Below are 13,177 nucleotides of genomic sequence, written 5' to 3'. Positions count from 1 at the left end.
ACTGAATTAGAAACCAAGGTCTGAGTGCTCTTTGTGCTTTTGCTAAAGGGATGTCATTGCTTTCAGGTATTTTATGTGGACAGAGCAAGGAAATAGATGAGTGTTTACTTACCCATGTATTTATTTCAATATGTAACCGTCAATATCTTTACTAAGATAAGCATGAGTTCTACTGATCCCTCCGACTCTAGTCCATTACAACATGGATCATTTTAACCTTTTTTCTTGCTTACCTGTGAGCTTACACTCCAACAGTGAGAAACCTGGCTCTTACCATTGCCGTTCACTTACTGAACTGTTCAGTTCCTACGTGCGAGTATAGTGTTGCTAGAATTGTTCTGTATCTCCATGGCGAACTACTCTATTTGCAATTTCCTGATGACAGATGATGTGTAGTATCTTTTAATTTGCTTATTTGCCACCTGTATATCTTCTTTGGTGAGATTTCTGTTCTGATTTTTTTGCCCATTTCATTAGATTGCTTGCTTTCCTGTTGTTGAATTATGAGAGTTCTTTGTAATTTTGGGTTTGGATCTTTTACCAAGTATATGTTTTGCAAATATTTTATCTGAGCTGGAGCTTGTCTTTTGCTTTTCTTCATGGTGTCTTTTGCAGAGCAGAAATCTTTAATTTTAAGAAAGCCCAATTTATTATTTTTTTTCTTTTATGGGTCATGATTTTGCTGTTGCATGTAAAAATAGATCACCAAACCACAAGTTTATGTAAATTTCCTTCTTTTTTTTTCTGTAGAAATATTATAGCTTGACTTTTACATTTTGGTCTATGTTTCCTTTTGAGTTAATTTTCTTAAAATACATAAAATCTGTGTACAATTTCTTTTTGCATATGGATGTCCAGTTGTTCCAGCACTATTTGTTGCAAAGATAATCTTTTTCCCCATTGAATTTCCTTTACTTCTTTGTCAAATATCAGTTTTCCATATGTTTTTTTTTTTCCTTTTTTTTTTGTTGTTGTTTCTTCTGGACTATCATAGTCCATTGATCTATGTCTTTATTTTCCTCTAATATCATGCTGCCTTAATTATGGTAACTTTATGACGTCCCAGTAAATACTGAGATCAGTTCGTGTGAGTCACCCAGCATTGTTTTTCCTCAACATTGTGTTGGCTGTTCTAGCCTTTTTGCTTTTCATATAAATTTTAGAATCAGCTTGTTGATATCTACACAATAGCTTGCTGGGATGTTGGCTGAGGTTATGTTGCAACTGTAGGTCAGAGTGGTGTGGGGCCATGGAGCAAAAGGTCAAGAAAGAATTCCTGAGACATCTGCAGTGCAAAAAGGTGTTTTTGTTTTTGTTTTAAGAACAGGGACAGGACCAATGGGCGGAAAGAGCTGCCCTGTGATTTTGAGGAGTGATTAATTATATACTTCTAAGTTGGGGGTTGGGTAGAGATAAAGAAAGTCTCTAAAGGGATTTTCATATGTTAAGGAAGACTTACAGGATCCTGGAGATCTGGCTATTGTCTAGCTGAGGCTGTTTTTGCCTCTAGCAAGGCATTAACATTAATATGACCCGAATATCACACCTCTCGTGTCTGTGGAATTTATCAGTGGGCTGTAAGTTGTAAGGAAATTTAATCTATATTTCTTTTGCCTTTGTTCTCCTCAACAAGAGTATTCCCAAATCCTCCCTCCCTATAAGAACTGCATTCTGTACCACTCCTCCCAAATTCATTTTAAAGTTCTAACCCCTAGCATCTCAGAAGGTGACTGTATTTTAAGACAACTCCTTTACAGATGTTACCAAGCTGAATGGAGGTCATTAGGACTGGCTTTATTGCCAAATGACTGGTGGCCTTAGAAAAGGGGAAGTCTGAAGCACACCCTTGCAGAGAATGGAGAGTGAAGATGAAGGCAGAGATGTGGAGGATGTTTCTACAAGCTAAGGAATGCCGAAGATTGCCAGCAAAGCACCAGAAGTGAGGTGAGCAGCAGGAAAAGGCCTCAGGGCTCTCAGAATGAACCAGTCCTGCCAACACCTTGATCTTGAAACTTTACTGTCCAGAACTGAGAGGATACATTTTTGCTGCTTTGGCCACTTAATTTGGGGTGCTTTGTTTCGCAGCCTTGGCAAATGAATAGACTCCCATCTCTTATGACATTGCTGTCATTCTATTTACTTGCTCATAACTGTTTACTTGTCCATAACCAATACATTGTTACTTCTCTTTTAAGAATAAGAAAAAATTTTAGAGTTATTTTAATTTTATCTTCATTTATTCTTTCTCCAACACTCTTCCTTTTTTTATGTCCATGCAAGTTTCTGATCAACATCATTTTCATTCTCCCTAAAGACCTTTTTTTCTCTTTCTCTCTCTTTTTTTTAAACATGTCTGGCTGGGTGCGTTTGCTAGTGATGAATTCTTTCACCCGGTATTTGCCTGAGAAAGTCTTTATTTCTCTTTAATGCTTAAAGACAATTTTGTTGGATTTAGAATTCTAAGCTGGTACCTTTTTTTCCTCTCTCTTTCAACACTTGTTTAAATGTATCTATCAGTCCACTTATTTCCTGCTTTCTTGGTTTCTGACAAGCCTTTCTCTCTAATTCTCGTTTTTCTTCCTCTATTGTTGAGAAAATTTTCTCTCTGACTTCTATCAAGATTTTTCTCCTTGACTTTGGTTTTCTGTTGTTGACTATCATATACTTGATGTGGGAAACAAAGGCAAAAGAAAAATAAATTCCCTTACTACCTAGAGCCCACTGACAAGTCCTTGAAACAGGCAGAGTGACATTCCTCGAGGAACTCAACTGCCTCCATGTTCATACTTTGCTAAGGGCAAAGGCAATCTTAGCCTGACCCCCAGGATCTTGTAAGTCTACTGTAACATATAAAAATTCCTATGGAAACTTCCTTTATCTCTAACCCTCCCAAGATACATGCTGGCAATCATCCCCCAAGCATATGACCTGCCCATATACACCTGAAGTGTCTCATGACCAAGGTTTTATAAGATGGTAATAAATGACCATTTCCCAACAATAGCTAGCCCCTCAAGGTCCTGGAAACCTCCTTCCAAAATACCCTAGAGACTGCTTTAGCTATCCTTAACCCCCACCCAACTTGAAAGTATGTAACAGGCCATTCCTCATGACCCCAGAGCAGCTCTTTCTGCCCCCAGGTTCTGTCCCCATGATTTAATAAAACCACCTTTTTGCACCAAAGATGTCTCAAGAATTCTTTCTTGGCCATCTGCTCTGAATCTTGACATCTTTCCTACATCAGACCTAGGTATAGTTGGCTTTTTTTTTTTTTTTTAAATTTTTTGCTATTCTGTTTGGTGTGTTGTGACTGCGTGTATATTGTGATTTTCAGAATAATCTCAGCCGCTTTTATTTGGGTACTTATTTTACTCCATTCTGTCGTTCCTTCCGGCATTCCAATTACATGTGTGTTGCACCTTTTAAAACTATCCCAAAGTTCTTGGATGCTCTTCTCTGTGTCTCTTTGCCATTTTTATCCTTTGCCTTTCTGGTTGGTAAGTTTCTACCTGTAAGGGCCTATTCAGCCAGAGTGGCCCCACTCTGGTTAACTGCCATTTTGTTGTTTACGCAGTAAAACAGATATTGACTCTGCCCCCTGGCCCCCTGGGGAACTTACTTAAAAATAAGTCCTGGAGAGTCCCAGATAAAAAAGCCCAAATACAAGGGTGGGTCAGGTCAGGTGGAGACATTCAATCAGTGGGGGGCGCATTCTGTTTCCTAGCTACCAAGGAGTATGGGCCCCACCCTTTGGGCACCTTTTGGGCACCAATTCTGAACTAGGTGATAGGCTGGTTCAAATGTCTACTAGGGTAAATTGTAATTCAATTGGTCACCTAGCATGACTGTGCAGCTTTCTCTGTGTGTTACAATTTCATTGGCCACCTGTGTGTGGCCAGGCCCAACCACATGGCCTTTGCTCTATAAAAGCTAGTCTGTGAAACAGAGAGGGGTCATCTTCTCTGTAAGGGACTGTTTGACAGTTGGTTTGATTCTTGATGCTTGACATGAAATAAAGCTTTGCTTTACCTTCGCTTTATATCAGTCTCGCTCCTTTAATCACAGACCCATTATTAAGGGACCCAGCATTGGGGACCCAACATACTGACCTATCTTTAAGGTCACTTATTCTTTCGTTGGCTGCAACCGGCCTATTGATGAGCCCGTTACAGGCATTCTTTATTTCTGTTACAGTGTTTTGGACTTCTGGCATTCCATTTTTATACTTTTATGGAATTTCCATTACTCTCCTTTCATAACCAATACATTCTTGCAGGATCTCTAATGGAGCCCATCACCGATTAATTGTGGCAGTTTTCAACTTCCTTGCTTGATAATTCTAATATTGGTGTGATAGATGTGTCTAATTCTGTTCCTTACTCTGTCTCTTCAGACTGTGTCTTTTGCTTGCCTTTTAGCATGCCTCATGATTTTGTTGTTGAAATTCAAACCTGGAACAATAGGAACAGTCAGGTAACAGGAACCGAGGTAAAGAAACTTCAGTGTGAGAATTTCTGTGAATCTGGCCAGTAGCTGCTATCTTTGAAGGAGTCAGGGGTTTCAGGTGACTCTGTTATCTCCTGCATTGCCTTTAGGCATCCTGAAGTACTTATTCTTAAAGATAGTCAAAGACTTGCAGCCGTTTCCATGGTAACCCACTGTCTTCACCCTGGAGCCCTGTTGCGGTGGAGGTAAGGTCCCTGAGGGAGAGAAGCATTCTATACTCTTGTGATTAAACATAAATCTTTAGTGGACTCTCGTTGGACACTCACCCTCTTAGGCAACACAACAAGGCTGTGGGGTGCTGAAAGGGGAGGAAGGTCCTTTTCCCAGGTGGGGAATGGATTTAGCAAAGTCTTTTATCTTAGAGAATAGTTGTTTTTATTAATGGAGAATTATCTAGGCCAATTTCACTCTTTTCTTCCCCACCTACTATGATTCTCTCTTGCTTCCCTCCTCTCTCCGGGTTTTGGGGACAGTGCTTTGCTCTGTGACTTCTGTTCTCTGATGGCCCCAAGAAAAGTCATTGCCTTTCGTTTTATTTAGCTTTTTCTTGCTTCAAGGATAAGAGAGTATTAACTTCCAAGTTGAAGAACTTGGAACATGTGAAGACATGTTTAAGCTAAAACTGGAAATCCCAACTTTGTGTATTTGAAACATTTCATTAAAATTAAGATAAAATAAGTATGTAGAGATTAATAAAGAAAATCAGAGAAGCATGGGGCGAGCTTGGCAAACTCAAGGAACTTCAAAGAGCTTGGTATGCTATATCATCGTTTATGTGTGAGGGGGGCTTTGTATAAAATGACAAAACTGGAGAGGTGGGCAGGTGTCAGGAGTGAAGGTCCTACGGTGAGTGTAACATGTTAGGTCACTTGTGTCTTATTTTTTAAAATCCTTACTGTTTAATATAGGGCTTAGTAAATAAAAGTTGTTTAATAAATGCATATTGAATGAAGAAAGAACAAAGGAAAGAAAATGTAGTTGAAAAGTCATACTAAAAATTAAGTGTGGAACGATAACTTCACATTTCTCTTAAAGAGTATGAAGAGAGTTATTCTAGAATTCTTACAAAGAGCTACTTTTCTTTTTTTTTTTTTAAAGATTTTATTTATTTGACAGACAGAGATCACAAGTAGGCAGAGAGGCAGGCAGAGAGAGAGAGGGAGGGGGAAGCAGGCTCCCTGCTGAGCAGAGAGCCCAATGTGGGGCTCCATCCCAGGACCCTGGGATCATGACCTGAGCCGAAGGCAGAGGCTTTAACCCACTGAGCCACCCAGCGCCCCAAGAGCTAGCTTTCTCAGTATCTTTTAAAAACACTTAAATATTTAAAAATGGCCTAGTTATTTAAAAACACCCTTTTTATTTTTAAGGTTTTCAAGATGCTGAGGCAGCTTTTGCATTTAGATAATGATTTTTTTTTAACATTCAGTTAATATTTATGGCCTTCTCTTGCTGCTTCTCATATGAATGAGAAATTATTCTTTGGCAGATATCCCCCAAATTAGCAGTGACACACAAATTTTTGGGGGTGGTTCAACATTCTGGTTGCTTTTCCCTCCATTTCCACAGGGACTATAGTTTTCTCTGGGTTTCCCAGCCTTGTCGGTTAGGAAGCTGCTTCTTCCACTTGTTTTCTTATCTAACTTTAGAAAAACACTAGTTCACGACACTTATACGTCTAAATATTTGGCTGGTGGGAATTTTTTGGGTTTTCTAAATAAAGGCCGTCTATAGCTATAAAATATTAGACTATGGGAGACCTTGCAGGCATTTTGGCTAATGTACATCATGGAGGAGGGAAGTGAGACTTAGAGAATTCGGGAAGATTGCCCCTGTTTATACGAATGGCTGCTGGGAGAAGTGAGAATTCACTTCTCTGCGTATCACTTCTGAGGCCTGATTATTTTTAATTTTCATCAACTAGGAACAGTATTAGTGTTACCCTGAGTTTTAGGCCCCTGGAGTTTGACTGCACAGTAGACGATGTTCAAACGCTTGGTTTCCTATCGCACTGCTTATAGCATTTGTCGGAGAGTAAATGAGACAGGGAAGAATTCCCCAGAGAGGGCAGAGAAGCTTGTGGATCCCATGATGAAGATGTCCATTTTCCTCAGCAGGTTCACTGACCAGGTCATACCAAGCAGATGAATCCAGCAAATCATTCCCAGGTGACGGGCTTTGTCCTCCTGGGGCTCTCCCAGGTATGGGAGCTCCGGTTCCTTTTCTTCAGTGTCTTCTCTGTTGTGTATCTTTTGACTGTGACGGGAAATCTCCTTATTGTGGCCATCGTGACCTCTGACCCACACCTCCACACAACCATGTACTTTCTCTTAGGCAATCTTTCTTTCCTTGACTTTTGCTACTCGACCATCACGGCACCTAGGATGCTGGTTGACTTGCTCTCAGGCAACCCCGTCATTTCCTTTGGCAGCTGCTTGACTCAACTCTTCTTCTTCCACTTCATTGGTGGCATCAAGATCTTCCTGCTGACTGTGATGGCGTATGACCGCTATGTTGCCATCTCCCAGCCCTTGCGCTACACGCTTATTATGAACAGGACCGTCTGTGGTCTCCTCATGGTAGCCTCCTGGGTGGGAGGCTTCATCCACTCCATTGTACAGGTTGGACTGACTATCCAGCTGCCATTCTGCGGGCCTGACAAGCTGGACAACTTTTACTGTGACGTGCCTCAGCTGATCAAATTGGCCTGCACAGATACCTTTGTATTAGAGCTTCTGATGGTGTCTAATAATGGCCTGGTGACGTTGATGTGTTTTCTGGTGCTCTTGGGATCTTACACAGCACTGTTATTCATGCTCCGAGGCCACTCATGGGAAGGCCGCAGCAAAGCCCTGTCCACCTGTGCCTCCCATATTGCTGTAGTGACCTTAATCTTTGTGCCTTGTGTCTACATCTATGCAAGGCCTTTTCGGACATTCCCTATGGACAAGGCGGTCTCTGTGCTGTACACAATGGTCACTCCCATGCTGAATCCTGCCATCTACACCCTGAGAAATAAGGAAGTGATTGTGGCGATGAAAAAGCTATGGAGGAGGCAGAAGGACCTTCTGGGTCCCCTGGAGCACTGACCTCCAGATTAGCAGAGGCAGGGCCTGAGAAGCTGCTAGCTGCTTCAGTGTAGGAACATGCTTGAGAAGACCTGCAGAGTAACTAAAACTACATGTCCCCTCGGTTACTTGCTCTACTACTTGCTTCTCTATTGTTTTCAACCACAGTCAAGTTCTGGAGACCTGAACTCTTAACACAGTTAGAAAATGGAATGAGTATCCTAGAACTGCTCCCAAGTGCCTACTAGAGAAGAAGTCTTAGGTGCTATGCATAAATGGTGTTTGGCTCAGTGGTACTTGTCCATATGATGATATTGGCCCTGCAGAGAAAGTTCTAGCTTCATGGAGGTGGCACATCTGGTGTTTCTCTTCTGATATTTCTTCTTGGACACAAAATACATCAGATGAGCTCAGAAGAATTATAAACATCCTGGAGACAAGAAGGATCTGGAGGTTAAAGTAAATGTGGTGTTGATTTGGGAAGGCTAACTGAATTTAATGTCAATGAAGAGAAAGGAAATTGTCTTTGGAAAATTACTTCCTCCTCTTACTTAAGGTATTCACCATCATCACAATTTAAATAATATTTGTTAAGAGTTTACTATGTGGCAGGCGTTGATTTTATCATCTTCATTTTTTTAAAAAAGATTTTATTTATTTATTTGACAGACAGAGATCACAAGTAGGCAGAGAGGCAGGCAGAGAGAGAGGAGGAAGCGGGCTCCCTGCTGAGCAGAGAGCCTATGTGGGGCTCGATCTCAAGACCCTGAGACCCTGACCCGAGCCAAGGCAGAGGCTTAACCCTCTGAGCCACCCAGGTGCCCCTATCACCTTCATTTTAAAGATGAATCTGTGGCAACTGAGAGACTTTGAATCATTTATTTGAGTCTCTAGAGCTTGTTTCTGGAATCTAATCCAGGTTCTGTGTAACTTTGGAACCCAAGTTCTGGATAATATCTAAAGCTCTTTGTAGCTACTAAGGGTCACTATGTCTTTTTGAGTTTGTGCCAGTTAAATTGGCATCGTGGGCAGAGATAAAATATTCTAACTTGGTCTCGGTCTCTTGTAGTTGGGAGAGTGAAACAGACTGGATTTTGGAGTGTGGGGACACAGAGTAAAAGATCATTTGTTGACAACTAAACACAATGAAAAATGCAGAATTGGGTTATAAAGTGGAAAGGTAGATTATCCTTCAGTCCCTAAATAAGGAGTGGTGCAAGATAATACACAAGTACCCCTAGAAGTTCTATTGCAACTTAAAAGGGAATGGAGAAACAGTCATGGTCTTTTCTTACGCGGTCTATTACCCCCCTCACATCTTAACTCCCTGATCCATATTCCTGTGTCTCCTACCACCAAGTTAACCATCTGGCTTCTTACCTTTGTCATAGGACCGGCACTTTTTTTTTTTATCTTCACTCCCATACCTGAGAATCAGTTTTACAATAAAACAAAGCAATGTGTTATTTATGTTGAATGTTATTTAATCAATTGGTGACACCTACCATGGATGTGGGATGGAAAAAGGATGATATTTAACAAGCGTCTGTAATCATAGCATTAAGTCATCACCCATTCCTTATACCTTAGTAAGTAAATTAGTATAAGCAAAGTTCCTTTCCTTGATGATAGCCAGCTGAGAGGGAATGTTTAGTACCCAGGGCCTAGAGCATGGGTCAAGCTTGAAAGAGGAAAGACACAGGTCTAGGAGAAAACAAGTTGGAAAGTTGGAAGAGGTGTTCGTATAGCAGAGCAAACACATAATCTATTTAAAAAGAATATCTTTTAGTGAAAAGATAATTTTGGAATCAGAAGACTCAAGTCAGAGTTCTCTTTCTGTATAGTTTAGTTTAGTAGGAAGAGTTTAATTCTCCTGCCACTATACCTTGGACTTGTAGCAGAGTCAGATCTTGATTTATATAAGTCATATGTACAGATACACTGAAGAGGACATACAAGTGCAAATAAAATGCAGCTTCTTCTTCTTCTTCTTCTTCTTTTTTTTTTTTTCCCCCAGTAACCCAAATGATTTTCATCTGGCTGGATAGTAGGGGAAAAGAGCTAAAATTTAGGCAGGTCCAGTACACATAAAAATGTACATAGTCCCCTTAAATAGGAGGTCATTCTCTTCAGAAAATACCTCAGTCTCCCTTAGGATTCTGCTCTCCCCCTTTTAATAACTTAGTCCCTTTACCAGCTCTTTCATAGGCTGTGAGATCTCTGTGGGCAGGAGCAGTGCCCATCTTACCAAGTCTGCTTCCAAACTACATATTGTCCATTTTTCTCAGTCGTCACTGCCAGTCGTAAAGTCAAAGTCATAGCCAGCATCTAGGCTAGGTGGCAGCTTCTTACTTGATTCTCTCAAAACCACTAGTCTCCCTCTAACCAGTTGTCCCACAATGGCTGATTGATTTTTTTAAAAATACGACTTGATCACTTCCTCGCTTAAAACCCTTCAAAGGCTTTACATTGCCTTTACAAAGGAAGAAAGATCCACGGAAACCTTATAGATAAGGTCCTGTCTGACCTGACCTCAGCCCCCCGCTCTGCTTCCAGTCCTCTTGTACATTTTTCTCTTTTAGTCCCCCTTGTCTTACCCCGGGTCCTGGCCAATACTACGTGCTCGCTCTGGAAAGCTCCTCCCCTACGGCTTGCCTGGGTAACGGCGGCTCCACCCGAGGCCACAGTTTAAAGCTCATCTCCTCAGAGGCGTGTTCCACATTTCGTGGAAATTAGTTTTCCTTATTAGCCCCTTGACCAAAACTCAACTCTTTTTCTCAAAAGCATTGATCACAAATTGTAACTGTAGTAAGGTGTGTATTTAGGTTTTCTTGTTTGTTTGCTTGGTTTGGTTTTGGCCAGCCATCTGCAGTGTACTGTAAATTCTATAAAAGTGAGAGCCATGTCTACTACCATATACTGAAGGTCTAGCTCCAGAGCTGAGATTCCAGAACAGCCCCAGAGTGGCCTCGGGTCCAGAATCGAGGAGGCGTTCACTCCCAGGTTTGTGCTCGGCCTGCCCATGAACTTGCACAACCAGTGGGGCATGCGTCTCTTTAAAATTTGGGTCCTACACATCTCTGTTGTCCCAAGACGTCACCCTCTTCTGAAGACTGCCTAGCTCAGTGCCTTAAACATACGAGGTATTTAATAATATTTCTTCAAGGAATGATGGAATGATTGTCCTTGTATTTAGACTTGGGAATTCGGGATAGCCAAAGGTTTTGTTGGTCACGGCAGTCTTCCTTTATGTGATTCCTATGAGATGCTAGTCACATATAGAGCAGTAACAAGTGGAAGAACCATTTATTACTGCTGCCAAAATGGAATTTTCTGTATCCAGATTCTGATTAATCTTGTCTGTAATACTCAGTCCAGGTGGAAGGCTGCAGAAGGCCTCTTACTCCCCTCTAAGCTCCTGATCTGAATCTCCACGTTTCAGCATCCCCCGACCGGCTTCATCATTGAGGATCCCAAAGCGGGAATCAGTGTGCCTGAACACACATGTAAGGAAGAAGAGGAGTCGTCTCCCTGCCTGAAGGCCATTACCTTCCCCAAAGGACATGTGTCCTAATCAGAATTCTGAAACTTGACCAATTGGATCAGCCTTCTGGGGGAAGCATCAGGCAGATAGGAGGGAGGAAAATGAAGGCTCACTCCCTGGTTTGTATTATACATTTATGAAGACTTCTTCTTCTTCTTTTTTTTTTTTTTTTTTTAAGATTTTATTTATTTTAGAGAGAGAGAGAGAGTGCACATTTGCAAGAGGGGCAGAGGGAGATGTGTACAGATCCTGACTTGGGGCTCGATCCTTCCACTGCAAGATCATGACCTGAGCCGAAACCAAGAGCTAGATGCATAACTGACTGAATCACTGAGGTGCCCCATATGGAGACTATTTCTTAATTGTCTGAGGAAAGTGCAGGGTGTTGCCCGAGTGACTTGAACTTCACACTTTTTAAAATTGCATACTTTTTTTTTTTTAAAGATTCTATTCATTTATTTGACAGAGATCACAAGTAGGCAGAGAGGTAGGCAGAGAGAGAGGAGGAAGCAGGTTCCCCCCTGAGCAGAGAGCCCGATGTGGGGCTCGATCCCAGGACCCTGGGATCATGACCTGAGCAAAGGCAGGGCCTTAACCCACTGAGCCACCCAGGTGCCCCCAAATTGCATACATTTTTAACCGCATCTAATACTTCCTTTTACTTGTGACCCTCACAGCCTCCTGCAGCCATGGCTCTGTGCCACCTCAGCACATCTCTCAGCGCATGCTTCACCTTCTCATTGCGGAGACTGAAGATGAATGGGTTCAGGAGGGGTGTGACGATACAGCTCAGGACTGAGGCACCTTTGTTGAGCAGCGTGGACTGAGCGTCTGACATACGGATGTAGAGAAAAATGGAGCTTCCGTAGACAATGACGACCACAGTCAGATGTGAGGCACAAGTGGAGAATGCCTTCTTTCGCTCTGCAGCTGTGGGGGCCCTGGAAACAGTGGCAAGAATGCAGGCATAGGAAACCGAGGTCAGTGCCAGGGAGCCCAGTAACACGGACATGGAGAGCACGAAAGCCACCAGCTCCAGGTGGCGGGTGTCTCCACAAGAGAGCCTCAGCAAAGGCCAGCTGTCACAGAAGAAGTGGTCGATACTGTTAGGGCCATAGAAAGGTAGGTTGGCCATGAGAATGGTGGGACAAAGGACCCAGAGGAAGCCAGCTAGCCAGAAGGCCAGGATGAATTAGGAAGAGACACGGCCACTCATCAGAGTCTCATAGTGGAGACTTGGCAGATTGCCAAGTAACGATCCAGAGACATGACAGCTAAGAGGAAGAAGTCGGTGGTGCCTAGGAGGAAGTAGAGGTAGGACTGGAGGATGCAGCTGGCAAATGAGATGGAGTGATCCCCTGTGAGAATGAAGATGAGCATCTTGGGAACCACAACAGACACGAGCAACAGCTCCAGGAAGGACAGGTTGCTCAGGAAGAAGTACATCTGTGTGTGCAGGTGTCAGCTGGTCCAGCTGAGCCCAATAATAAGCAGGTTGCCTGTGGCCGTTACGCTGTAGGTCACCATCAACCCCAGGACCAACAGCGACTGTAGGATGTGACTTCTTGGGAAACCCAGAAGAACAAACCCTGTTACCTGAGTCTAGTTTTCAGGACTCATCTCCAGTGACCTGGAGGATAAATGAAACAGAACTTCGTAACTGGATCTATAGTCACAAATCATATTCTAATCAATCAATAAAATAATGAGCATCTAGTGCTTCCTTACATTCTGAGAATATATTAATCTTTTTGCTTAGAGGTGACTCACAGAAAGAGAAGCAAGCTATGATAGCAAGCTGTATACCACTAATAACATGGATGATATTGAACACTAATTATGTATTAGGAAATTTGGATGCAATATCTCCTCTCGCAGTGGCTTTTAAAGTTAGATATAACTGTTCTCAACTTTTTTTTTGGTAAGATTTTATTTATTTGTGATGTGGGGAGAGAGAGAGAGAGAGAGCGCAAGCACAAGCAGAGGGAGTGGTAGGCAGAGGGAGAAGCAGGCTCCCTACTGAGCAAGGAGCCCGATGTGGGACTCGATCCCAGGGATCATG

General features: G+C 42.3%; 2 protein-coding genes across 2 annotated transcripts; one reads left to right on the top strand and one right to left on the bottom strand.

The window, feature by feature from the left end:
- The first annotated feature begins 6,647 nt into the window (after positions 1 to 6,647).
- LOC101693085 (olfactory receptor 4D5) lies at positions 6,648 to 7,592 on the top strand. The gene has a single exon (XM_004750119.2). The coding sequence runs from the start codon at positions 6,648 to 6,650 to the stop codon at positions 7,590 to 7,592; it is 945 nt and encodes a 314-aa protein (XP_004750176.1).
- A 4,168-nt stretch (positions 7,593 to 11,760) lies between these two features.
- Positions 11,761 to 12,735, bottom strand: LOC123392164 (olfactory receptor 6T1). The gene is given in 3 exon segments (XM_045080316.1): positions 11,761 to 11,796; positions 11,798 to 12,351; positions 12,354 to 12,735. Coding segments are annotated over 3 exon segments (972 nt in total).
- Positions 12,736 to 13,177: the final 442 nt, after the last annotated feature.

This window comes from Mustela putorius, unplaced genomic scaffold (genome assembly GCF_011764305.1).
Source record: "Mustela putorius furo isolate JIRA1106 unplaced genomic scaffold, ASM1176430v1.1 tig00000460_pilon_pilon_pilon, whole genome shotgun sequence".
In the NCBI taxonomy this organism is placed as follows: Eukaryota; Metazoa; Chordata; class Mammalia; order Carnivora; family Mustelidae; genus Mustela; species Mustela putorius.
This window is presented reverse-complemented; position numbering and strand designations above follow the sequence as displayed.